The sequence below is a fragment of the Panthera uncia genome, chromosome A2 (assembly GCF_023721935.1).
Source record: "Panthera uncia isolate 11264 chromosome A2, Puncia_PCG_1.0, whole genome shotgun sequence".
In the NCBI taxonomy this organism is placed as follows: domain Eukaryota; kingdom Metazoa; phylum Chordata; class Mammalia; order Carnivora; family Felidae; genus Panthera; species Panthera uncia.
In genome coordinates, this window is record NC_064816.1 from 155,461,459 (window position 1) to 155,489,149 (window position 27,691).

General features: G+C 46.1%; 1 protein-coding gene across 1 annotated transcript in view; it reads left to right on the top strand.

Moving 5' to 3' along the window:
- CNTNAP2 (contactin associated protein 2) overlaps window positions 1-27,691 on the top strand; it is a 1,963,583-nt gene that overhangs the window by 1,817,567 nt on the left and 118,325 nt on the right. Inside the window, exon 21 of the mRNA XM_049643059.1 lies at window positions 26,466-26,559. Coding sequence (XP_049499016.1) covers window positions 26,466-26,559 — 94 coding nt within the window. The remainder of the gene's footprint in view (window positions 1-26,465; window positions 26,560-27,691) is intronic.

The window sequence follows — 27,691 nt, forward strand, 5'->3', positions numbered from 1 at the left end:
TCTTCTTCTTCTTCTTCTTCTTCTTCTTCTTCTTCTTCTTCTTCTTCGGATGCTTTGCCTTAAAAATCTTCAAAACACAGACCTTCCCCGAATCTCAGACTCTGGTTGTTGGCTCTGAACACACAAAGGGATAGTGTTGCTACGACAGTCAAATTTTATTTCAGGTTCATTGATTGTCCCTGCCCCCACCACTGATTTTTAACAATGGAGAAACCAGCCTGGGAGACACCATGAATAAAACATAGCATGAGGAGGTCTCCCTGGGAACGAAGCCAGAAAGATCAAGGATGGGAACTGTCACTGCATTCTCTAGAAGGAGTTCAAAATAGATACCTGTCAGGAAGAAGAACCGCAGGGGGACACTGTTTTGTCAGCAGAGTGGAGTGTCATTTGGCAGGGGCTCAGCCGCCACTCAGACCGCATTCGGGGGAAGTTCAGGCTGCAGAGAAAGACACGACCAGCCCTGTCTTTCTGAGCAGTGGTGGATGTCAAATTCATAACTTGATACGGAGTTTATGCTTGGCTTTTAGCAGTAAATGCTGGAGGGTGTTTTAAGGACGGGTCTTTCCTAGGAAAATGACAGCGTGCAGTTACAGTTTACTGTACGATCCCTCAAGTACGTGTCAAAAAGGTGAGCTCAGTGCCTGGCTCATATCAGAAGCTGCAGGGGCACCTGGGTGGCTCAGTCAGTTAAGCGTCCAGCTTCCGCTCAGTTCATGATGTCGCAGTTCGGGAGTTCGAGCCCCGCGTCAGGCTCTGTGCTGACAGCTCAGAGCCTGGAGCCTGCTTCAGATCTGCATCTCCCTCTCTCTCTGTCCTCCCCTGCTCATGCTCTGTCTCTCCCTCTCCCTCTAAAATAAATAAACATTAAAAAAATTTTTAATAAAAAAGTAAAAATTTAAAAAAAAAAGAATAGGAGCCCAGTTCCAGAAAGAAAAAGAGACCTAAGAGGTGTTAAAACATTGGCCACACAACACTTTGAGGGTAGGAACAGCATAGACGTGTAATCAGGGTGACGGGGACCCCTCCGCTCCCTCTTCCTGGCACGTAGGGCAAGGCAATAGCACTGAGACTTCTGGATGTGTTTAGAAAGCCAGATGCCCCAATGCACTTGAACTCAACTAGGCAAGACCTTATGGTCCCTGAGTGCTCTGGTCTTTCTCATCCCAGTCTCTCCAGCCCAGCTCTGATGGAACATAAAGTTTAGGACGATGGCCAGAAAAAAAAAAAAAAAAAAACCAACATACGGCTTCTCCTTAAAGAAAAGTAGGTCAGACAGGGAGGCCTCATGGACCATGCTAGTAAATCCAAGGTTACCTTTAGAACTCTAGAAAATACCTTCTTTCTTTTTTTTTGTTTTTCTGGAAGCGGTCTACAAATCCACCTTGAGAACTTCTACAACCTTAAGAAAGTGTCGGAGAGCTATAGGAAAATGTTCATCATGATCATTTCTGTATGAAGGGATTACAAATGGTTTCATTTCCCCTAGAGTTTTCTGTATTTCCTCGTTGTCTCTTGTAAGCATGTGCTGCGTGCTTTTGGTACGCGTTGCATTTTTATAATCAAAGAAAAACATGCAACCCAAGTAACTTCAACCCATTCTGAGAGCCCCCAGTTGTAACAGAATATAATGACAAAGATATTTGAATAATTTCAAATTAAAACGCACTTCTCATCAAAGAACAAAACTAAGGCTAATTCAAACAGGAATATAAAAACGCTATGCCTTTGGAATTAAGGCGAAATTTTATACGTTCACACACGCACAAACAGCACATAATTCCAATGATGTTTATCAGTGTTTATGGTGTTTTTAAAAGCAGGTTTGCTTTCCTAGCTGGGTTTGGCTAAAGCTAACATTAAATTAATTTGCATTCCCTGAGCACATACTGTCTGAAATGGTGCTGAGCCCTGGAGGGAAATTGACCTTGGATGAAACATTTGCTGCCAGAACACAAAGTGCCCCATCTCTACATAGATAATGAGGAGCTGACTCTAGGAGTCATCAGACCCGGGAGTGAGCCAGAACCCGTGACAACCCTCAAGTGGCATCATTTACGAAAACTCACAGTTGCACCGGGGATAATAGCTGAAGGCTTACGGCCAGTCAAGATGTAAAACAAACCCCGGGCAGGCAGAGAGCACCTGAAAAAGTAGTGTAGGTGATGAAAATGCATGCCAATTAGAAGAACCCAAGAACCGAAAACATTATAAGGAATAATTTCAAAGTCTTGTGTTACAAAGCCTTTCTTCTCACTTTCCTTCCTTCCTGATGTCCACAGCTTTGTCTCTTCTTCCTCCCCTTCCTTTCATCCCTCATCCCATTCCATGAGGGAGGTAATGTGGTTCACAGGCAGTCTGTACAACAAAATAGAGGATTGAAGCATGTCACAAAAGTATATACATATATACATATATATATATATATGTATACACACACACACACACACACACACACACACACACATATTTACATGTCATGGGTTATATTTACTGGCATAAAAAGCTGCCCCGGGGGTGCCTGGGTGGCTCAGTAGGTTAAGCATCCGACTCTTGGTTTCGGCTCAGGTCATGAGCACATGGTTCCGTGGGTAGCCTGGCAGCTACCTCTGGCCGGTAAGAAACTGAGTGGGTTTATAACAATAACAATAGTTATTATTACTGTTACAAAATAGTTCAAAAGTATGCACAACCACAGAGACTAATAAAACACGTGCCTCTGTGTCTATCAGCCGAACGCTACAAATTTTGGCATTTTGCTCTCTCTCTTCAGGATTTGTTTTTTTTTCTTCTTTAATGCAGTGATAATTGAGGCCCTGGGTCCTCCTCGTTAGATAGTGAGCCCTGAGGAAGGCAGTGGGCAAGGCCTTCAGCAGCATTTCTGCCAACAGATGTGTTTTTCACAAGGCTGTTTGATGTAGCATCACTCGATGAGCATAACTTAAAAACGGATTTTGGTGCAAACAGTTCCGGGGGTGGAGGGGGTGACGGGCCCACGAAGGGGGCAAGGGGCCTATATGATACTCTGGCCTGATCCCAGGGGTCAAACTAGCTCCAAAAAACATGAATAAACTCTCTGTTCTTAAAATAACTATCACATATTTGGGAGCTTTGATGGAAGTTAGACAATATAGACAGAGCTCAGGGATATATTCTCTGGCATAGATACTCAGAGTCTGTATTCTCCACAAACCAAATGAACAGATGGTAACGATGTCATGTTCATTTTGGCTTTCATCTAACTGGAGGGCCATCCCATCTTTGCCAAGAAGAGGCTAACAGATTTCTCCCACCAGGAAAATTAAGGACTTTCTTTAAAAAATAACTCCCAAGTCCTCAAGAGCAAACGATGATTAGGTCCCGAAGTTTTTGTGCCGCAGAGAGCATGTGACTTCAGTTGTTTTCATCAGGAATTTTCAAAATAAGTGTTCCCCCCCCCAAAAAAAAATCACTTTTAAAATAAAATAAAGATGCTAATTTTTGACTGCTATTAATCAGAACTTCAACCAAATTACGTAAAAAGCAGCTGACAGTGGAGGTACATATCGAATATGCATCCTAAAAAGGGTCAGAGAAGTATACTCAAGGGCAACAGTGTGTGCTAAATGCTAGGGACAGAGAAAAAGATACAAATGTTAGGACAGCACCACTTGCCTCTGCAAATTAACCCTAAAGTCTCAGTGGTTTAACCCAATGGAAGTCTGTCTTCTATAGTTTTAGAAAAGCAAAGTCCTGTGGCCCCTCGTAGTGATGGAATTGTGCTAGGCAGGTGCTCTAAGGACTCGCCCCCACCGTCCCTCCCCTCCCATCCCTTTGGCATTGGAAATAGTTCTTGACTAAACCAAATCTCTGTCCATTATTTGTGTGGCCCTCCATGGCTCTGTCCTCTGGGACACTCTGCCTTGTCCATCATCGGCGGTGGCCACCTCTGAATTGAGGGTTGCAGATAATGCATGCATTGAAGCATTGCATTTCCTGCAAGGGAAGGGTCCTCGAGGGTCCATGCCCTGCAAGCGTCAGTCACGCTGAGGGCTGTTTTACACTTACGAGTCTGTTGTAGACCAACTGTATTGGTTTCTTTGCCAATACGATTCCTCTAAAACCTGAGCCGGCTTCCGATCTGTTTGCTTCCTGTCAGTTTCATGTGCCAGTAGTAAACCCTACATCCTTTCCTGGACATAAAGCTTGGACATATGTACTCATTTGCTTCCATGCTGCTCTCTCAAGGTCACGACAGCTCTCTTGTGGCCATCTGGAACAAAAGGCATGGGCGGGCAGTAGAGACTAGTTTTTCCTTCACCCACGGAGCTAAGCCAGTTTGCGGAGCTGAGGAACCCGAATGTGCCTTTGTTGGTCAAATCTCCTTGCAGTTGATTTCTTATTCTCTGATGCAAGGCTCTAAAGCTTTGGACTTTTGTCTATTCCCTTTCACTGATGTTTGGAAACCAGCCAATTCTGTTCTGAACCCACCTCTTCTTTGACTTAGGCAGCAGGAAACAACTGATACCCAGGACCATTCTGGCACTTTTCCCAGAGCTACAGGTCAAAGGCACTTAAGTCTGCCTTCCGGGTTACATGAGGTGACAGTCTTAAACACTATTTTATCTCATACCATTGTTTTCCATCTTTCCAGCCTCGGACATACATTCTTGTGCTAATGCTCCCGAGCTTAGCTTTCTGTTATGGCCACACCGACTTCTGCCTTAGCTCAGGCTACCTTAGCTGCTATAACTACAAGAATTTATAGATTGGGGTTGTGGTTTCACAGATGTATGCTTGTCTCCAGACTCATCAAGTTGGATATATTCATCGTATACAGCTTTTTATAGGGGAAAATCAATCCATCTATCAATCAAGTAGATGGCAAAAACAACAACAAAAAAATTTTAGAGCAGTTTTATTAGCCGTAAAATGAGAAGTACCTCAATGACCCACTTGGAGGACCATAAAACCGTAACGGTCCTGTGTGACAAAGAATTCAGCAGCCCAACTTCAGGACCAGTGTTCTGGTGCCACATGAAGAATTCCAGATCAGTTCTTCAAGTTGGTGTGAACATTACCTCGTGTACTTACATCATAGTGTCCTTTCCTTTGGTAACGTGGAGCCTGGACTGGACTTAGACCCCACTGCTGAGATAAGTCACTTAAAAACGTGTGCCTTTTTACCCTTGAACTTTCTGAGAATAGAGAACAATCCCCAAAAGTATACGGATGTAAACACTCCTGAAAATTTGAACGTCCGCAGCTGTTCAAGCCTTTAGTAAAGAAAATCCTGCTGTTTGGAAGCATGAAATCTTTTGGGGGGATGTCAGAACAAATAAAGGAAGTTGACCCAGCTAGCGTAGGGCCCCACTTTTGAAATTACATTTACTGTAACTTCTTGCCTTTGGCTTATTTAGTGTTTATCTCCTCGGCCTGATGAACTCACAGCCTTGGATGTGCAGAATCTTCACACCACCGGCATGCTCGACAGAAGGGGGTGTTGGCAGGAATGATGATGAACCTGCAAAGTCCCCCGGTCCTTCCCTCCCAGAAGCGCCATTAGCCATCCAGTCGCTCTCTGTTGGGAGTCTGGCAAATATATTACTTACTTCACTTTCCACTTCAGTGGAACACTGACTTATGTTTAATTTGGTGGAGGGCAGAGGTCAATATTTTATTAGTTAGTGATATCATTACAGTGGTTTCATTCCATAGACGATGTCTGGGAAGAGAAGAGAGAGGGATAGATACACTGGAAACTTGCCCTTTCATTTGGCCTGTGTGTGACTCAGAGTTTGTTTTAGTTTTGTTTTGTTTTTGGTGTTTCCAGAGGAGCCTATGCACAACTGAGTCACACATCAAAAACCTCATGACCTCATTAGCTTGTTATAATTTGGTTTCGGGCAGGGGCTAGAGGAGTCCTGGGCCCTTAGAAAGGTGTTTCAACACATTTTCCTTATTTAGTTCAGAATAGAGAGTAGGACTGTTTGCGGGGGGGGGCGGGGGTCGCGGGGGGCGCCTGGGGGGCTGAGTCAGTTGAGCGACTGGCTTCAGCACGGGGCATGATCTCGCGGTTTGTGGGCTCGAGCCCTGAGTCAGGCTCTGTGCTGACAGCTCGGAGCCTGGAGCCTGCTTTGGATTCTCTGTCTCCCTCTCTCTCTGACCCTCCCCCGCTCACGCTCTGTCTCTCTCTCAAAAATAAATAAATTAAAAAAAAAATAAAGAGTAGGACTGTTTGGTGAAGTGTCTCCCATAAGGAGAAGATGCCCAGCTCTCAGGACCTATGATTCCTCCCCCTGCCGGTGCCTTCAGAGCAACTCGCGGCCTCTAACGGAGACCGTCTCTATACGTAGAGGGATGAGCACTGGATTTAAGGATGCAGTTGAGGATGTATGATGAAGATTCTGCTGAAGGGGAGTGTTCTCAAGATGGTGCTGGACTATTCCATTCACAAGGCACTTTTCGTATACTGAAAACCGTCTGAGGATCACCAAGAACGTCACACAGTGACGTCCAGTTGGCGTTACTCTCTTACGCATGTCCACCGCATGACAGGAAAGTTCCGAAGAGCAAACAGTCCTGACGTCGATAAAGTCAGCTGGTCATCAACACCATCCGTGAGGCTACTCGCTAATGTGAAGGGCAACCCCAAAGTAGCCCGACTTCATTCAAGACGAACTTGAGGACAAAGCGCGTCTTTCACCCTCAAGGGGCTTCTGTCCCGGGAGGAGAAAAGAGCTGTGTTCACAGTCATATCATTTCTGCAGAGAGGAGGAACCTAGTCTACCTCCTTCTCGTCCAGAAGAGACTTTAACGAGTTGGCCTCTCCAACAGCGTGCAAGTAGGAGAAAGGCGATGTAGCAGCAGAGGGGAGTAGCAGTTGGGGCCGGTAACAAGGACATGGCACGTAAGGGCAAGACTTCCCTTCGGGGAGGGTGTGGGTCTAAGCAGAGACCCCCGTGGACTGGGATTGCCACATTCGCAGGCCGTTACTAAGACATGAATAAAAAGGAGGCCTTCTTGCCAAGCTCGTCCATTTCATAGCACCGTTTTCTCCATCCAGCAAGCGATGGAACTCTGTTTCCTCATCTGTGAAATGGGAATAAGGCCGCCTAGCTTAATGGGAGTGTGTGCATTCAATGAAAACCTCAAGCGTGGTCTGTTGTCCAGCAAGTGCTTCCTTCCCAGTTCCCTCCTCTTTCTTAAAAGCAAAACTGGTAAGAAAGCAGCTGTCAGGTCATTATCAACAGGGCCTAGAGGATCAAGGCTCCCGTTCTGGTTTGCAGTTCAACCCAGGGAGTAAGTATGAGTGTTCCCAGTGGGCACATGTGCTTCTGCCTCCGTGAGCCACAGTCCAGCAGAAAAGGCCATCAATCACACAGACACAAACCAAGGGCCAATTGAAGTGTAAGCTCCTGCTGGGGAAGCTCAGAAAAGGGGGGAAATTGATCATCCTGGGGTGGGAGGGAGTAGATCAGAGGAGACTCACAAAGGTATCTGAGCTGTTCCTTCAAGGTTTTCGGGGGGTGGGGGGAAGGGGGTACACAGGGACCACATTATCTTATTTTCTACTGCAGGGATTTAGTATTTGCTCTTTTGCAATCCATAAAAGTTACACAGAAGAACCTACCGGAAAAAAAAATAGTGAGTTCAACCCATCCAGCTCATCTGATCTGAAACAGAAAAAGACTCATAATGAATATGTCAACACTTTCAAGTTTTTCATTTCTTCTCCAAAGCAATTTCATCTACAAATGAATTATGCACTCCGGGGCTAGACAAGACCTCCACTCCTGCGCTCCAGAAAAAAATGTGTTTACTTCGCTTTCCATTTCTTACAGCTCAGCGGGAAAACGGTTGCAATGCAATTTCTGAGGTGGTGTAGGGCTTGCGATGTCAGTCTTCTCTCCTTCTCCAGAAAGCAGCAACGCTTGTCAACCCAAGGCTGGAGGAGACTTCGTCTCCCTCCCCCACCAAGCCCACCAAGTACATAAATCATCCCCCAAGAAAGAAGATGCGGTTCCTGGATTTCTCTTTTGTCTGGCGGGCCGACTCAAGTCTAGTCTGGGAGGCATCGTATTGTTGCATCCGTCTGCAGGGCACCGAAATCACTCTCCAGGATTGTTGATTCTCGAAGCTACTTTTCAGTACAATAGGCTGAGCTCGTTGTTTCCCCGTGCACGGGTCGCAGGTTTTTATCTCCCGGAAGTGTCTCCTTTCTGAAAAACAAATGCATCCCGTCCTGCGGTATGAGGTTCCCAAGGGCTCCACGGCGGCCGCCCGCCCCCCCCCCCCCCCCCCCGGCTCAGGAGAGGGAAGAGAGCCCCCCCCGGGTCGTGAGCGGGAGATTTTGGTGGACGGTGGGGCCTGCCGCGGGCGCTGAGCCTGTGTTAAGATGCCCTCTAGCGGTCATGAGCCATAACCAGTCCTGAACTTGGGGAAGGAGCTCGGAGGCCAGTTTCTACAAAGGCTCCAACGTCCTGGGTGCGAGCGCGGGTCATTCGTCTCTGCTATGAAATCCCGGATGGCAGCGGTGTTGCTCCCACAAATGGAAGCGTGCCGTCGTGTTCAGAGGGTACAACCCAGGGATTTTGCTCCTGTTTGCACCATGTCACGACTGTGTCCCTGAGCCTCTGACCCTGGAGAGGCCCAGGAGGGGTTTGCTGAGTGAGCGTACGAATGAGCGGAGTGTGTAAGGAACAAGGGTTGTGAGCCCCACCGTGCGCCCGGTTGATTCTCCTTATTTCTGAGGCATGTCTGATGCGCATTCTCCCCTCGGCCGCCACGTGATGGACAGAAAGAACAAGCCAGCGCCCATCCTAACGTGTCTGACACGAAAAACTCCGCTCCAAATGTTGGAGGGGACGGCAGCACAGAAAGTTGGTGGGTAGAGAGGGTCCCGGCCGGTAGTTCACAAGTGAAGGTCAAGGAAGGGCATCAAAAAGGAAGGAGAAGCGGGGCGCCTGGGTGGCTCAGTCGGTTGGGCGTCCGCCTTGGGCTCAGGTCAAGATCTCACGCTTCGTGAGTTCGAGCCCCGCATCCGGCCCTGTGCTGACAGCTCGGGGCCTGGAGCCTGCTTCGGATTCTATGTCTCCCTCTCTCTCTCTGCCCCTCCCCAACTTGTGCTCTATGCCTCTCAAAAAACTAAATAAATGTAAAAAAAAAAAAATTTTTTTAAAGGAAGGAGAAGCAGGATAAGGAATATTCTCTTCATCCCACTGAGCAAAAGGCTGCCTCTCAGTCGAGCGTCCCTCCTGAAACTGTCACCCAGGGCCACCAGCAGAAGAAATGAGCCCATCTACCAGCCTGGCTCCTGATATCCCCGGGGAAATGACATCAGAATCTGGATATTTCGGGGCTTGTGGCTTCCATCCTGAGCTTGTGGGTTTAACCCCTGTAGCCAAACGCTACGAATGCAGAGTGGGGAGCAGTGGGGAGCAGCAGAGGAAGAGTTGACACGTTCCTGTGGCCTCCAGCATCTGCACCAGCTCTGAAAACCTGTCTTGCTCCCAGAGATGGAGGCCAAGGGGGCTGGGGTCTTATCAGTCAGAAGATCCATAAACGGAGATGTAGTAAAAATGGGGGGAGGGGCGGACAGACGGCGGAAGCGACACTGGGGTGACCCTGCCCTCCACTCCTTCCCAATGTTCTGTGCCCACACCGGGGGCATCGTGCCAGGCTAGCCTTGCGATGGCACAGGGTCCAGGCTGGCACAGGGGAGAAGCTTCGACTTTGAATCCCACAGACCTCTGGGCTGTACCTCTTAGGATCTGCATCCTCATAGGCATCGTAACTTACTCCCGGTACCTCAGTGGCCTCCACTGTCAAATGGGCACACGAGTATCAGCCCACAGTGTTGTTAGCAGATTCAGTGAGATGATACGCGTGAACTACCTCACGTGGGCTCTGACCTAGAGCCGACCTTCAAGAAATGGTAGATGCTGCCTTGATGATGGGGACACCGAGGAGGAAGAGGAAAGCTGAGAATCACGTCGGTCCGCTTTGTTATAGCTTTCTCACACACACATACACACACACATGACACGGGGAACTGGGTCACGGGAGGGGCGAATTCTCTTCTCACACATCACACGTGAGCCCCTTGTCTTTTCTCTGCCCCGTTCCTCCCCACCTCTGCTAACTCTCCCATCCCTCCCCACTTTCTACTCCTTGGAACAGCCTCCAAACATAGCATTAGAAGACATTAGTGTTTCCAGAAAGCCGAGCTTTCCTGCCTTCCGTAAGCCGGCAGACTCAGACTGAGCACCAGACCCATAGCATTTACCCCACATTCTGAAGTCCCTCCGTACGTACGTGAAGATTTTCTTCATGCCCCTTCCCACTCTTTTACCTGGAACAGAGTTTGAAGGATATGGTGATCAGTCCTCTGATAATGCCAATTTTTAGACTCCATCCTGAATATCGTTATTGCTGCCAAAACCTCCCGGCAAAGTAATATCGATGGAGCCTCCGTACTGAAAAGGATGTGTTTACTGAGTTGTTTTTTTTTTTTTTTTAATATCAAGGACTTTAGCTATATTACAGTTAAAATCAATAGAAATGTAACCTTTTCAACCACAGAAAATGAGTTCATTTTTATTATTAGTCTTTTTCTGCCATTACAGTGTCATGATTACCAAAGGAACCAGGTCAACTTAAGCTTTATTGAAAGACCATTAGAGAAACAAACTCAAACTCATTTAAATACTGAAGCCACTGCATTAAAAGGATCAATAAAGTCGGAGCACCTGAGGTTGCTTTACTTAAACACCCCACATATGAGAATCATTCCATAATCACAATTTGAGCAAACCTATAAACCTACCAGACCATCCAATAAATAAGAAAACGCTGTTTCATCGCATAAGTTTAGAATGGTAAAGCCCTTAGCATTAGTCTGATTACACATACAGCATTTAAATTTTCTCTCAGTATTTTAAAACATCACCTGGCAAAGAATCATTGCTCGATGAATGCCATTTACTTAAGAAAGCCATTCGCTCCCTGGGTCAGGAGAATGACAATGATAGAAAACACCATTTTATTTCCTTAAAAATAACAAACACAGAGTTAGCTAGATGGAAAGGGAGTCTTAGCCTTGCAGGGAGTCAGGAAATTCTCTTTCAAACAGCACTTAGCATGGTATCTTGCGCAAGGTAATGTGTATTAAAGTGAATATTTATGACTGATGCCATGGACTTGGATTAGACCCAAAGCTCGTGGTGCCTCAGTTTCCTCATCTCTAAGTGTGATAATACCTTTCCATACCTCCTTCCCTAGATACTAGAACAAAGACAAATATCACCATCCTCTTCAAGCTCCTCCTCAGAAACCACAATGTACGTTGCAAACTTGAGTAGTAGTGTTTGGTTAGGATGATTTTAGAATGAAAATGGTTCCTGATGGCATATTGTGTCTAACCTGTGATGCAACCTGGGATCACCACCTGTCCCTGCCTGACATCAGCAGATATGGGAAACATTCTATTCTTCTTTATTTAAAAACCACCTATTAAGTTTTTCTAATTAAAAGCTTATGTGTATTTATTGTGGAATGTTCAGAAAAGAACAGAGAGGAAAGTTAAGTTTGCCTGAGAGCTCTGTGTAAAGCCAAGACCTCCGTGTTTCCACAAAACCCATCTTGCCTACTCAAGGGCGTTGTTATGACATTTCTGTCTTCCTTCTCCCCTGATGATGGGCTCGTTCCCATCATCAAACATGAGTATTTCTCTCCATTAAAACAAAGTCCTATCCTCAGGGCGCCTGGGTGGCTCAGTCAGTTAAGTTTCTACCTCTTGATCTCGGCTCAGATCATGATCCCGTGGTTTGTGGGATCGAGCCCCTTGTCAGGCTGTATGCTAACAGCGCAGAGCCTGCTTGGGATTCTGTCTGTCCCTCTCTCTGTCCCTCCCCCACCCCCACAAAAAATAAATAAATAAACTTAAAAAAAAAAGTTCTGTCCTGACCACACTCTCCTCATTTATTTATTTTTCTTGGCAATAAAACTGGAGATAGTGGTCTATTCTCACATTTCAGGTAAGCTTCTCACCATTCTGAGTCACCGTTATTGACGTGTGAATCGCATGCCATGCAATGTGCACACGTAAAGTATACCAGTTGAGGAGTTTTGATGTGCACACCCAGGTAACCAAGACCATGGCCAATATAGAGAACATTTCCAACACCCTGGAAGGTTCCCTCACACCCCTTTGTTGTCGATCTCCTCTGAAACTGCCCCGAGCAACCACTCATCAGGTTTCTATTTCCGTTTCTATAAAACCATATGTTCATTTTACCTGTTCCATAATCTTATATGAATGGGACCATAGCATCTGTTATCTTTCATTTCTGGCTCCTTCTATTCGGTGTAAGGATTCTGAGGTCCGTTCTTCTTATTGTATCTGTAGTTGTATTGTCATTGCTGGGAAGTGTTGCATTTATGAATATACCATCATTTGTTCACTGGTGAAAAATGGTGGATCATTTCCAGTTGGGGAATATTATGAACAAACCTGTTACGGACATTTGCATATATATGTATGCCATTTTTAAAAATTTCTTTTGGGTAAATATGGGAGTAGAATTGATAGGCTCTCTGGTACGTATCTGTTTAACTTGCTTTCTATTTTATGTGACGTCCAGCAAAACTAGAGAGTTCCAGTTACCCCACATACTCACCAGCGCTTGCCATTGCCAGTCTTTTTAATTACATTTGAAGCAGGTGTGCAGGGCTACCTCACCTTGGCCTCAGTTCTCATGTCCCTTGTGACCACTGATGTTGAGCAACTTTTCACGTGCTCATTGACCATTGGCAAATCTTTCATGAAGCGTCCATTCACATCTTTTGTGCCTGAAAGATCTGCCTTCTTATTGCTGAGTTAGAAGAGGTTTTTACATGTTAGGTGTACAGTTCCATTGCCAGATGCATGTATTGTGAATATTTTTTCTTCTGTTTTCTCTTATACTGATTCTCAGTCATGCTTTTGCCCACTGGCTAGAACTTCTCTCCTCAAGATGGCCGGTGACCTCCTCACTACTAAATCTAATTTTCAGCGCCCCCATGTCTCCACCGTAGGGCAATATTCCACACAAGTGATCCCCTAACTTTTGGGACATTGCCGTGTTCTTGTTTCCTCCCACATTGCTGGCCTTGCTGCTTGGTCTCCTCTACTGGTTCCTCTCCCTCCTAGCCTCCCTCAGTTGGCAAACTTCTGAGCTCAGCCTGTAGTCCTTTCTTCTCCCCTATTTTTATTCACCTTTTTGGTGGTTTCATCCCAAGTCACTATCCCAACCCCAACCTCTTCCCAAATTCCAGATTCACATACCACGCGGACATCACACACATCTAACCAACTACTGGATGTCTAACGAAACTTCAAACTCAATATTTCCAAGTCTAACCCCCTTGGGGGCCGCCCACACATGACCTGCCTCATCTGTAGCCTTTCCAATGGGACTCGATGGCTATCCCATCCTTCCAGCTGCTCAGGTCTCAAACCTGGGAACATCGCTGGAGTATCACCCCCTTGTTCCCACACTTCACATCCAGAAAGTCAGAAGGCCGGATTGTCTTGATCTTCAAAACATCCATATTCTGAGTGGTCTCACCCCTCGGAGCTGAGCTCTGGTACCACCGCCCACTTCTTGATAGACCCTCCATGAACACCCACGTGATCAGCAGTGTTTGGGTGAGGCATCTTTTCCCTGCCATGCTTGTTCTGAGCCTAAATTCAGCCCTTTGAATGTTCCATTGAATCTCTACCTTGTTTTTTTTTAAGTAAGTCTGAATCTCATTCATTTTTGTCACAGCTTCTAAACTATTCATATATATTTTTTAATCCTTGTCCTATTAGCTTACCCTCTGCAAAGACTTCCAGAACCAAAATTCATACCTTAAGAACACAGTCCCCCACAAGACTGCCCTTGCCTCAGACATCAGCTGCAAGTTCAGGGGTCCCAGGCCACCCTCATTTCTGACCAACTGGCTACAAATTCACTAATTTCTCAAGCTCAACAGCTTGGTAGAATGACTCATGGAACTCAGGAAGGTGCTACATTTATGATAACAGTTTTATTATAAAGGGTGCATATTGGGACCATCCAAAGTGAGGGATGTGGAACATGAGATTTGAGAGGTCCCAAAGGAAAGCTTCCTTGTCTTCAGGACACGTCACCCTCCCTGCACCTTGATGTGACAACACAAGAGTATCGTATGTTGGGCTTCTGTGTGCAGAGGATCTTTCTGGTTTTATTATATAGGCTTGACTGATACATTCATTAGCCACCATATCAGACTCAGTCTCCAGCCTTTAATCGGATTGCCTTGATTCACAATTCCCATCAACCTTCCATCCCTGATGGAAATCCAATGTCCGCTCCCCCTCCCCCCAGGATTTCCAGGGGTCCTCTCTGTCTCTAGTCTCTTCTATGGATGCTCTATCTGAGCCACAATGCACCCACCAAAATGAAGCTCGCACCTTCTGTGGTATAGAAACACATACAGCCATTCAAAGCATATACTCCGCAGCAGCCCCCATTAGATGTCTCCCCATAATGAGCAGGAGGACACAGCATATTGAATGAAGTCTTGAACAACAGGCAGCTGAATGCTACACATTAGATACTGGTGTCCTCAGCAGGCCCTTTACCCATCATCCCTCTGTAGTGCGTTCTCACATCCCTCACCCCACTTGGTGCTGGGCTCTCTTCTCTCTGATTCCTTCCCCCTGGCTCCCTGCCTCCTTCCTCACCCATCTCCAGGTCTCCCCACCACTATGTTCAACAAGAAGTCAACTCTTCCCAAGACAGGGTCCAAACTTCTAGGACCAGATCAGTCAGGTGCTCGGCAAACATAAAACACTGAATTTTCCCTCCTAGTAAAGAAATTGTGGCTACAGGTAACTACAATAAGTTGGGGGAGATGTAACATCAGAATAAAAATAAGTGAATAAACTAACCTCAGCCATGCTTGGCTCAAATCCAGACTTCACCCCCTGGCATTTAAAGCCCTGGGTAATCTAGTGTCCCTTTGCTACCTTCCATTGTCATTTACCATTTCTCTCCAGAACACACCCTAAGAACCAGTGAGGCTGGTTATCTCAGTACCCCCTAGCGATGCATGCCTCCTTCAAAATGCCTCCACTCTGCGAAGTTCAGTATTAAACCATGATGGCAGTTATTCTCAGTACCAGACATCTTAGAATTTGAGCAATACTTTATACTCAGTTTTCGTATATTGTTTTATACTATTACTCCCTAATTATTTTATCAGTCTTATTTCCAAAACAGGAGTAGAAACACCTTGAACCCAGCTGGGCACGTCTCTATGTACATCTTCAGCTTTGCTCCAGACCCACTTCACAAGTTGGCTGGTCAATAAAATCGCATGAAAAGTCCTTGCCTAGCGTTAGAAGGTATTAGAAGCCCTGTCATTTACAGAGAGACCACTGCTAGAAGGAGATATGGTCAGGGGGTGACTTGAGCCCTCTGCCCAGGGTCTCCCTCTTCCCACAGGGAAGCCCCCCTCGGTGTCAGGTCACCCTGTGGTAATCATTTGCCCATGCCCTGGATAGCTTATGGGATGGGTGCACCACTGGACAGGGGTAACCTTCTTAGTAGTTCACACTGACAGATGCCTCCAGCTGGTGCAGCCAACCTGCTCACTTCTAAAAGATTTGACCAATTGTATCCTTCTGTGAAGGGCTTATCTTCAGATAAAGTCCTTGTATCTGGACCAGTCACCGTGAGGGCGCCATGTTGAGGACTTGACAATCAGAGAAGCCATCCACTTCCACACAGACCAGTCCCCAACTCAGCAGATAAACAATGTGATACCAATAACATCAGACACACCAGACTATAACAGTTCCACTCTTCATAGATTCATGAGACAGAGGTTTCCTAATATATCATTTTTATTGATGGCCTCATTAACACTCCCCCATATGACTCGCCCAGAATTCACCAGGAGCCAAATTTCAACAACCCCTGAAAACACATGCTTGACAAATTGAGATCATAGGGGCTAAAAAAAGACTAAAATAGAAATGGCCTCAATCACATTTGTCGTGTCTACGTCGCTTCTCATAATTGTTCTCGTTCTTGTTTTGTTATCATTTTCACTTAATTGAAAATGTTTGTTGGGGCGCCTGGGTGGCTCAGTCGGTTCAGCGTCCGACTTCAGCTCAGGTCACGATCTCACGGTCTGTGAGTTCGAGCCCCGCGTCGGGCTCTGGGCTGATGGCTCAGAGCCTGGAGCCTGCTTCAGATTCTGTGTCTCCCTCTCTCTCTGCCCCTCCCCCGTTCATGCTCTGTCTCTCTCTGTCTCAAAAATAAATAAACGTTAAAAAAAATTAAAAAAAAAAAAAAGAAAATGTTTGCCACTGCATTATATACTTTCAGCAACACGTCAAGACCTGTTTTCATAACTGACCATTTCTAATTTTGTTTTTCCTCCTCTTCTTTGTCTTCTCCCTTTTACCACCCATTTATTTGCTTTTCCTTATTCCTGGAAAGTCATTGTATAATCTACTAAAATGTGTTTGGCCGTGAGCCCTTCAGGAAAATATGCCGTATGAAATGATTTAATTGATGCTGATTATGTAAATTATTGTCAAACCCACCCACTACGTGTAATGATTAAATTAACCAGTTACTGAAGTGATTTTAAATATGAAGTTATATAGGGGCGCCTGGGTGGCTCAGTCAGTTGAGTGCCGACTTCAGCTCAGGTCATGATCTCATGTTTCGTGGGTTCAAGTCCCGCATCGGGTTCTGTGCTGACAGCTCGGAGCCTGGAGCCTCCTTGGGATTCTGCGTCTCCCTCTCTCTCTCTGCCTCTTCCCTTTTCGCGCTCTCTCAAAAATAAAATAAACATTGGGCGCCTGGGTGGCGCAGTCAGTTAAGCGTCCGACTTCAGCCAGGTCACGATCTCACGGTCCGTGGGTTCGAGCCCCGCGTCAGGCTCTGGGCTGATGGCTCGGAGCCTGGAACCTGTTTCCGATTCTGTGTCTCCCTCTCTCTCTGCCCCTCCCCCATTCATGCTCTGTCTCTCTCTGTCCCAAAAATAAATAAAAAATGTTGAAAAAAAAAATTTTTTTTAAATAAAATAAAATAAACATTAAAAAAAATTAGTATGAAATTGTATAAAAACCATGAGCTATGCTCATACTAGATCTCTAAGAAGAAACTTGGAGGCATAATTACTAGAGATTAGTTCAGATATGAATTTTTAAAGCCTTACCTTTATCTTCTGAATTCTCATGTGCAAGTCAAAACACAAACCTAGATATGTTTTACCAGATTCTTTAAAAACAACTGTAGAGTGTTTGGGTCATTCCTACCATAAAAATCTTTAAAACTAATGCTGTTAAAGAAATGCTGTATCAGCTCTGAAATAAGAATTACTCTTCTCATTCACTTAGACTTATAAAAACCGTACAGATTTACTGATAGAAAACCAGTATGTTGGTTTGTTTGTTTATTTTAAACAATTTATGCTTTAAATAGTATTCGGTGTTTTTCCAGTAGGTGGAGTGTTAGGCCAGGGGAAGCAGAGCAACATTTGAAAGCTATTTTTTTTTCCTTTTTATAATTTTGAGGAATTTTTGATATAAAACATAAATCACCTAATGGATTCATTAATTCTTTTAATGCATGAATACCACAAAATTCCGGTTGCCCTGGATCTTATGAGGCAGAGACACTGCACTGATTACATTACCATAATAATGACAGCATAGTAACACCACCAATAAATACTTATAATGCCTCTTGTTTTAAAATTGTTTATCAAGCCATCAGTGAAGCCTCCTGATGTCTCTGAGGGAGAAATAACGCACCCACAGGGCAAAGAAAGACCTGTCTCTTAAATCCTTTGTCTCTTCAGCCTTAAGCATTTCAGGAAGAGAACCTTCCCGTGAGTTTATTAATGGTGGTTCAAGGCTGATGCCACCACTTGAGTCTGTGAACTTGGGCAAAATCACTAACTCTCCCTGGGACCTCCTCTACATGTGTGGGGAAAGAGGGGATACACAGCTGTCTTCAGGCCCCTCCCTCCTTAAAGTACCCCGACTGAACCTGACCTTTGTGTAAGCATTTCCTCCAGGCTGGATATTAGGAGCCAAATTTGCTGAGATATTTGAATACATATGGCAGAGACGGCCCTGGTTACAACGTGTGGGTCTTAGAATCGAATGTGAGCACCCTCTTCCCGGGCTCTTTCCACCCTCCGCCCTCACTAGGATTGGCTGCCATGGGGTATGTGCTAAACGACACCACATCGCTACGTCTGGGAGCAAAGTCATAGCAGCAATCTGCTCAGAGCTCCAGGGACCTGAGGGGCGCCTGGGTGGCTCGGTGCGTTAAGTGTCTGACTTCAGCTCGGGTCATGATCTCAAGGTTCTTGGGTGGGGGCCCCGAGTCGGGCTCACAGATCGTTCTGTGCTGACAGCTCAGAGCCAGGAGCCTGCTTCGGATTCTGTCTCTCTCAAAGATAAAGAAACATTAAAAATTAAAAGTTAAAAAAAAAAAAAAGCCCCAGGGACCTGGGAAAACACTACTTCTCAGGCCCATAGAAACAAGACATTTTCAGAGAAACCTTAAGTAATATCTGGCCCAACCTCCTTGTTTTACAAAGGAGGAAACACCTCGGGAGTGTTTGTGACACGTTGAGCAGCATTGCCAGGAGCTGACTCCCAGCCCTGTTCCCGCTCCTGCAAAACACCCTCCCCTCTCACACGGGAAATCTGGAAGAGCCCCTCACAAGGTGAGCAAGGTTTCCAGCCCCTCCCACCCTCCAAAGAAGAGAAACGAGGTCCTCACAACCCAGGTGTTGGAGAGGGTGGGACGGTAACAAGAGAAAAGGGGTGAAGACCAGCCACTTACCCTCCTCACGTTGGGAGAGAGCCCCCAGCCCCCATACACAAGGCGTTTCCCATTCTAGAAAGACTTGGGGCTGGTGGATTCAGCTGGATCTTTCCTCACTGTGGAGGCAAAGTCTCCTTTGCTTTGTCTTGGAGTTAGAAGGATCCCAGAGCCAGATGAGGGCTTAAGAGAAGGGGCTACGGAGATGGTGGTTGAGCCCAGCTCATCAGGGCCCTGTGCTGAGGCATCAGGCTAGAAAAAAGCGAGTGGTCAGATACTAAATCCCAGAATAAGGAATCATTCATTGTCTTTGGCGAAGGAAGAACAGAAGGTCGTGCCAGGCAAATACCAAGTCCTGATGAAGCATGCGTGAGAGGGCTTAGTGGGTCCAAAGGACTGGGAGAGGTTGAGTAGGGTCAGAGCAGAGAGGCAACAGGGAGGGGAGAACGCTCCGCTGTCCCCTCCCCTCGTTCTAGGAAGATGCCACCTTCCCCTCTGATCTTGTCCTGAAGAGGCAAAGGCTCCCCGGCTTGTGTTTCTGCAGGTAACTGAGTTATTCAGTTAACTCCCCATTCGTGGAGGCCACATAACACACTGGGGCAGCTCCATTACAGACCTTCATCACTAACCCAGTTCTAAAAGCTGGACTGTTTCCCACGTATCCCACGGTTCGGTTACAGAGGAGAGCGCTTCTTGGCCTCTTTCCTCCCTGTACGTATCTCTGTAAGTGGGGCTTATGAGCTCTTTAGGCCAAAATTGAACTAAGGTAGAATGCAGTGTGCCCTCTCACTGGGTCTACACCCCAAATGGCCACCTACCGTCTGCATTGCTGGTCACTTTTGGAATCGGAGGGACAGTCACATGGCCTGACAGTATAGGCTGGGAGAGGCTGGCACCCTGGCCCCCACAATGAAGCGGTTTTTTTGTGGTCCTGGGAATGTGCTACACTGACTGGTGGGCCAGTGTCCAGTCCCAGAGGCCCTCGGAGTAGTGGGAAGGGAACCAAAGCGTAAAGATTCCGAGTCACAGATCAGCCATCAGCCCGTCTCCTTCCGTGCAGTCTTCAAGGATGCAGTCAGGCGTATGCACCCAAACCTGATGGCCGCAAAGTTCTGTGAGGCCTTCTGTCACTGGGTCGTCCATAGAGGTTTCCAAGAAGAACCGAATTCTAATGGAAGTAAAAAAATTAGGGTTCCCATGCCTTAAACACACACACACACACACACACACACACACACACACACACACACACACAGATATAGACACATCAGTGTGGCTCAGCCAGTGATGACTCCTTTAATAAATGTTAAACGAGCACCTGAGATGATACAGGCCCACTCCATGTGGGTCCTAAAAACGCCGGGAGGTTTGCCAGATAAATCCACAGAAAAGAAGCAGCCACGAGTCCAAAGGCGAGGTGCCGTCCTGAGCTCTGACATCCCGTGTGTTCCCTCTGCCTGTTCAGCCCCCTGCTCAAGGTTTCCCAAGCCGCAACAGGCCAGGCGCTAGCTCCCGGAGAGGGAGAGGTGAAAGGGCTTGTCCCCTGTCCTCATACAGTCACCTTCTAGCCAGGGGACAGGAGGGGACAGGCTGCAGCCCTGTAGCTGGTGGGAGACCCATGAAAACCCCACTTTGCTGACTCCCACTCTCATGTAAGTTTACTGTGTCGTCTCCATTAACGAGAACGAGGTGGCTTGGGGTCAGGAAGAGTCTCTTAAGTCAATGAACCCTTGGTGCCGGGGCTGAGTACTGCTCTTTCCCGTTCTCGGCCAGTTGTCAGTTGTGAACGGCCCGCAGGGACCCGTCTGCGGGCCTCCCAGTGGGACGAGGTTAAGATGGGAGAGAAAGGGACAGTCTTCTCTTCATACTCCTTCTCCTGTAACATCCACGGTGGTTCATGTGGGAAGGAGGGGGATGACTTGGGGATGAGATGAGCCGATCATTGGTGTCACCCCTGATGTCTATTTGCAGTGACCTTTCCTTATGGTCAGGCTTGAGCTTCAGCGTGGAATAAAAACCTCCATCAAGATGGTATGTCCTTATCGGACAAAGGGCTAGTATCCAAAATCTATAAAGAGCTCACCAAACTCCACACCCGAAAAACAAATAACCCAGTGAAGAAATGGGCAGAAAACATGAATAGACACTTCTCTAAAGAAGACATCCGGATGGCCAACAGGCACATGAAAAGATGCTCAACGTCGCTCCTTATCAGGGAAACACAAATCAAAACCACACTCAGATATCACCTCACGCCAGTCAGAGTGGTCAAAATGAACAAATCAGGAGACTATAGATGCTGGAGAGGATGTGGAGAAACGGGAACCCTCTTGCACTGTTGGTGGGAATGCAAATTGGTGCAGCCACTCTGGAGGTTCCTCAGAAAATTAAAAATAGACCTACCCTATGACCCAGCAATAGCACTGCTAGGAATTTACCCAAGGGATACAGGAGTACTGATGCATAGGGGCACTTGTACCCCAATGTTTATAGAAGCACTCTCAATAATAGCCAAATTATGGAAAGAGCCTAAATGTCCATCAACTGATGAATGGATAAAGAAATTGTGGTTTATATACACAATGGAGTACTATGTGGCAATGACAGAGAATGAAATATGGCCCTTTGTAGCAATGTGGATGGAACTGGAGAGTGTAATGCTAAGTGAAATGAGCCATACAGAGAAAGACAGATACCATATGTTTTCACTCTTATGTGGATCCTGAGAAACTTAACAGAAACCCATGGGGGAGGGTAAGGAAAAAAAAAAAAGAGAGGTTAGAGTGGGAGAGAGCCAAAGCATAAGAGACTCTTAAAAACTGAGAACAAACTGAGGGTTGATGGGGGGTGGGAGGGAGAGGAGGGTGGGTGATGGGCATTGAGGAGGGCACCTGTTGGGATGAGCGCTGGGTGTTGTATGGAAACCAATTTGACAATAAATTTCATATATTGAAAAAAAAAACATTAATAGAGAAAAAAAAAAGATGGTATGTCTTGAATTCAGTGTGTCTGAGCTAACTCCACGTGTTACCAAAAACTAAGTGTTAGGAAAGGAGGCGTGACATCCGGGGCCCTGGTCCAGGGTGTGGCTTTATCTCGGGTGGAGCCAGCCATCCTTCCCCGTGGTGGCACCTCATCCATGCCGCTTCAGTCTTTCTTCTCTGTCCCTTCCCTGCCTCCTCCGCTTCACCCCCAAGACGCGAGCAAGGCCGATGAAACTCCTTCACATGATGGCTTAAACTTGCAAATGAACCGAAATTGTAAAATAATACCTGAATGAACATTAAAGCTCGCAGCTCAGCACGTAGGACAGGAGCCCCAGCCCGAATCAGTATAATGGTAAATGTTGAACAAATTAGTGCTTCCTTAAGGTCACCCCGGGGCACACGGAGTCATAGTCCTTAATTTTAATGAGCCTCCATTACACAATCTCTTATTGCCTCTTAACTGCCAGGAAAATGACCACCAGCTAAATGTACAGCAGAATAGTTCACTTGGACCCCAAAGAAATTACCTTGAAATTATTACACTTAACCATGGCCAATGCACCAGGGCTCCTGGGAAAAGAGGCGGCCAGCTACCTGGCAATACCGAGTGAAGTGATATCGTTTGACATGGCCTTGGGCTTTTCGGGTCCAGCCTTTCTTGCCTTATCTGATGTAATGCATTTCCTCTCTCAAATGTCAATATTTAAAATGCGGTTGATCCTCCCCCTCCCCTAGCGGACGTGGCTGGGCTAATTCTGGAGACGGTCGCTTGTTGCTCACGGTTCGGTCTCCGGCTAGAAGGCTAACTCTGCCGCTTACTCTCTTTCTGCTTGGGACGCTTTCCGTATCACCGAAGAACAGGACGCCTATCCCATGTCTAGTCGATAAGATGCGAACAGCCTGGCGAGCCTTGCATACAGTCGTGGCTCAATACATGCTTCCCCCTTTCCTGGTGGAGCTGTCTGGGCCCAGTCAGGAGACCGAAACCACACAGTGGGTTACACGTGGGGTTTTTGATATAAGCGTTGACTACGGTAAAGGGAAACTGCACGATCGAAGGGAACGCCAGGAGCGTTTCGTAGAGGCTCCCCGCCTCCATCCCGCAGAGCTGAGGGGCGGTGGAGGGTCTCAGACGTCGTTGGAGAAGATCATTCAGCCCTCCGGAGAGCAGAAAGGCCCTGGTCTGGCCAGCCTGGAGCTGCTTCCTGCCAAGCAGCAGGCCACGGTCTGGAGTGCAGGTGCCTGTCAGGCTGCGGTGCGTGCAGTGGGAGACAGAAGGCCTTTGGAACACGTGGGCCACGGGGGGACGGCACAGGGCCTCTTATTGTCACCTCCGGAGGGCTTGTCACCAGGCTGCACCGTCACGGAGGCATCACTCTGGGCCCGCGGCTCAGACAGACTCCACTTCCTTGACGAAGTAAGATTTAGGAGTATTCGGGACATTCGTAGATAAATCAGAACCGGGCAGGGTCGCTGTCACTTCGGATGACAGAATCAAGATTCGAAACCTTTTGCTTCAACACAAAAGAGAGAAAAAAACACTGCATATAAATAGACCTAAAATTTAGGTTTGGGTTCAGGTTCTTAACTGCATACGTATAGGAAGGGGGTAAAGTCGAAAGGAACCTATGGAGACAAGCCAGGAATTTTATTTTACTATGAGCTCAATCCAAGTGATATTAAAAGGCTGCTAAAAAGCCACGTCTGTCTGGTCTGGAGCCATAGAAACGGTTCAGGAAGGTAATTCTACGGGATGGGTCAAGCCACTTCTGAGGACTGATTTCACTCCGTGTGCACTTTATCTTTTTTTTTTTATTTATTTATTTTTAACCTTTATTCATTTCTGAGGCACAGAGAGAGACAGAGCGTGAGCTGGGGCGGGGCAGAGAGAGAGGGAGACACAGAATCCAAAGCAGGCTCCAGGCTCTGAGCTGTCAGCACAGAGCCCGACGTGGGGCTTGAACTCACGGACCACGAGATCATGACCTGAGCCAAAGTCGGACACCTAACTGACTGAGCCACCCAGGCACCCCTGTGTCTACTACTTTAAGAGTTAGATTAACATATATCAACACATTTTTGTTGAGGACCTACTATGTGCTTGGCAGTGTACAGGGCCAAAAGACAAAAGAAATCTAAAAGTCTAAACATCAAAATTTGATAGTTTTTAAGATTATGCACAGTATATTCATAAAATGGAATACCAGTCATTCCTGACAAGTGATTTAGTTGTAGATTTATTGACATGGAATTTCATAATACATCTTTAATGAAAAGTAAATACAAAGCAATATGCATAGTTGGGTTCCATCCAATTTTTGGGAAAAAATCAAAGCTATATACATTAACAAACTGACTTGATAAAAACATTATCACCAGGTGGGGTTTTTTTTCCTGCAAATCTATACTATTATTTTCTCTATAATGAACATATATTGTTTGTATCCATCTTTAAGTTCTTTGGCAAGACAGATAAAAATATAAGAAGTATTTAGGGGAAGATCATCGCTGTGAAGCATGTAGGGTGGCCGCTTATGTTGGCTTTCCACGAGTATCTTTTTTGACCACAAAAACTTTCTGACCGCAGAAGTGGAGGGAAGGACCGCAGCAGTTACCTATATTTGCCGCCAGATGGCGCCAAAGCAGCTGGCTAATATTTAGCAGCCAGCAGAGCAACTTGATGAGATTTCAAGGATCTTAAGATTCTCTAGCCAGAATAAGTGTTTTGTGAGCGATGCACTTCAAATTACAGAAAACTTTTCAGAATTAGAGCTGAACATGCCAGCGTTTGCTTTGCCAGTGTTTTCTGGAGCTCTGTTACAGTGCCTGCAGTTCCCATGCACGGTAACTTACTATACTCTACCAGCTCTTCAGGTCAGCCTTCCCCAGATTCCTGAGATGCGATGAGTCTTTGCACCCGGGCTTTTCAATAAGCCCTGCGTCTCTAGTAAGCAGTCTCAGGAGTCAGGTGTAGATCATTCCCCAAAGAGGCTCATCCTCCACGCGGCACATGAGATGAGCTCACTTCCCAGCACCGTTGCTGCTGACAGCCTCTCTTCCCGCAGCCTCAGCCCAGTTTTATCGGTGACCAAGGGCCCGGGAGTGGGTCGTTTCTGGAGTCTGGACGCTGCCTTCAGCAAGCCCCCCGTGTGCAGTTCCAGCAGCTCAGGGACGGTGGCGCTGTGTTTCCTCTCGTCTGCACCCTACGCCTGCTTACCTTAGCGGGTACGAAACCCATCTCAGAAAAGCGAGAGGCTGCGAAAGAGATTTTTCACAGGTGGCTACAAAGAGGCGCAGAAAACTCTGGAGGCTCCCGGTGGGGGAAACAGAACTAGACGGTGTCAATTGTAAGAAGACAGCTAAGGCAGGAAAAGCCATGTTGGGACACAGAGGACAGGAGAAGTCCTCGTACTAGGAAATCAGCGTTTGCACTTGGTTCCCAGGAAATGTAACCAGAAACGGGCGTTGCTCTGACAGCCATGATCTGTAAGCTCTTTCACCTGCTTCATTTTTCCCTTCCCTCCACTGCCAACTCCCCTCCTCTCGGAAAGAACGAGCCTTGCTGGAGCACATGTGTCTTTGTCCCCTCCAAGCTGTCATGTCCCTGCCCTGTGGGGGTATCGTCCTCATTTGATAAGCCAAAAAACTATATTTTACCCAACTTGGATGTCAATATTGAATATACATATTTATGTATATATATTCATATTCGAGTATACATACCAAAGATCAGCATTGGTCTGAAAGCTTATATGGTATGGAAAGGTGAATAAAACAGGACAATAAGCAGATCTTAAAGAAAATTCATTGTTATAGATGTAGCATTTTCTATCTCAGAAGTCAATACTGGAGATTAGATCAAGTAGATTTTACTCTATTGAAATGAGCAAGGGGGTTGCCTGGGTGGTTCAGTCGGTGAAGTGTCCAACTCTTTTTTTCTTTTTAAGTTTATTTATTTATTTTAAGAGGGAACGAGAGAGAGAATCCCAAGCAGGCTGTATACCACCAGTGCAGAGCCTGATGTAGGGCTCAAACTCACAAACCGTGAGATCATGACCTGAGCTGAAGTCAGATGCTTGACCAATTGAGACACCTAGGCATCCCAAGTGTCCAGCTTTTGATTTCAGCTCAGGTCATGATCTCACGGTTCATGAGTTTGAGCCCCACACCGGGCTCTGTGCTGACAGTGCAGAGCCTGCTTGGGATTCTCTCCCTCCCTCCCTCTCTCTCTCTCTCTCTCTCTTTCTCTCTGCTCCTCCCTGCTTGCTCGCTATTTCTCTCCCAAAATAAATACAAATAAACTTTAAAAAAATACAGCAAATAAAACGAGCAAGGATCTTATCCAGCCGAAAATGTTCACAAATTCTTCACAGCAAATGTGCGTAAGCTGCAGAAAAATTCATGAGGAGTCTTCACTTCCCAAGCTCAGATATTTTCAAATAACCCCAGAGAAGGAATAAATGGGCTTCCCGTTTTCTCAGGCTGGTATTTCAGAGTCAGCACCTTCTGAAGTAAGATATCGGGACACCAGAGTTCGAAGAGTGATGTCTTCCCCCCGCCCCCCCAGGAAGATTTGATTCCAGGGCAAGTTAGCCATTTCCTTCTAAAAGTGTCTCTTGTTTTCTTCCTGCAGCTCGATCATTATCCTTCTGTGAGTTACCATCTGCCGAGTTCATCTGACACCCTGTTCAATTCTCCCAAGTCGCTCTTTCTAGGAAAAGTTATAGGTAAGAATTCTGTGCTTTCGGTATACACGTGCGGTAAGAATATGTTTGGTATAAGAATTATATTAGCTGGTATGACTTTGGATTTTTTAAGTGACTGGGTAAATTTCTTGTCATTGGGTTCCATCACCGATATCTTTCTTCTCAGTTTGGTTCGAGAGAAGGTGTGTTGTTTTCCTCAGTGATGCAGAAGAGGTTTATCAGATGGTCTTGGGGGTAAATTGTTCAAGTGATACATTCTAAAGCCACTACTTTGCCTTTGAAACACGCTGTGATCAGTGATTGTGGACTCTGTTGTCCTCTGTGAAGGCAAAGGAGCCAGCGTCGTTTGGGACGTGACACAAACTGAAACACAAGTGAGGCTCAGTGCCTGTTCCCTGCTTCTTCATGTGAAATTTGCTCATGGGTGTGTTAAAGATCCGCACCTACTAACAGTATTTAATTTCTTCTTTGTCTAAGCACATCAACGTGGTTCCGTCTTCCTCTCCCTCTGAGAGAGCTAGCTGAGATTATTTGCAAATTAGAAGGCCAGTGGGAATTGGAAAATTGTGCCAGAATACCCACCTTCTATGTGTGATTGTGAATCTGAGAGTCACTCTTGCCCTTTTCTTACCATAGATCAGCACTGTCTAGAGTAAAAGACAGATGTGATTGGTTACATATTAAGTGATTGATGTACAATGAAAGAATATATATATGTATATATATACATATATACACACACACATATATACACATACATATATGTATATATATATATACACATATATATATATATATATATATATATATATATATATATATATATTTTTTTTTACTATGAGAATGGATGTTGTGAACCAAGAATGGAAATGGTGGGTAATGCACAGGCCAAGGAGGAGGTGAGTCTGTGTCCAGAAAGTAGTAGGGATCAGAATGTCATTAATTGTAAAAAACACTCGTTTTAAAAGATGAGGGCGGGGCAGATAATTAAGAGAACAGGTGACCCGACGTATAAGAAAAATAATAATAATGTACACTTACACAGGACTTACTACAAACCAAGATCCATCCTAAACACCTTAGGTAGATGAACTCACTGAACCTTCACAGTGAGTCTGTGAGATCATCAAGATTGTTATTCAAGAGCATGCAA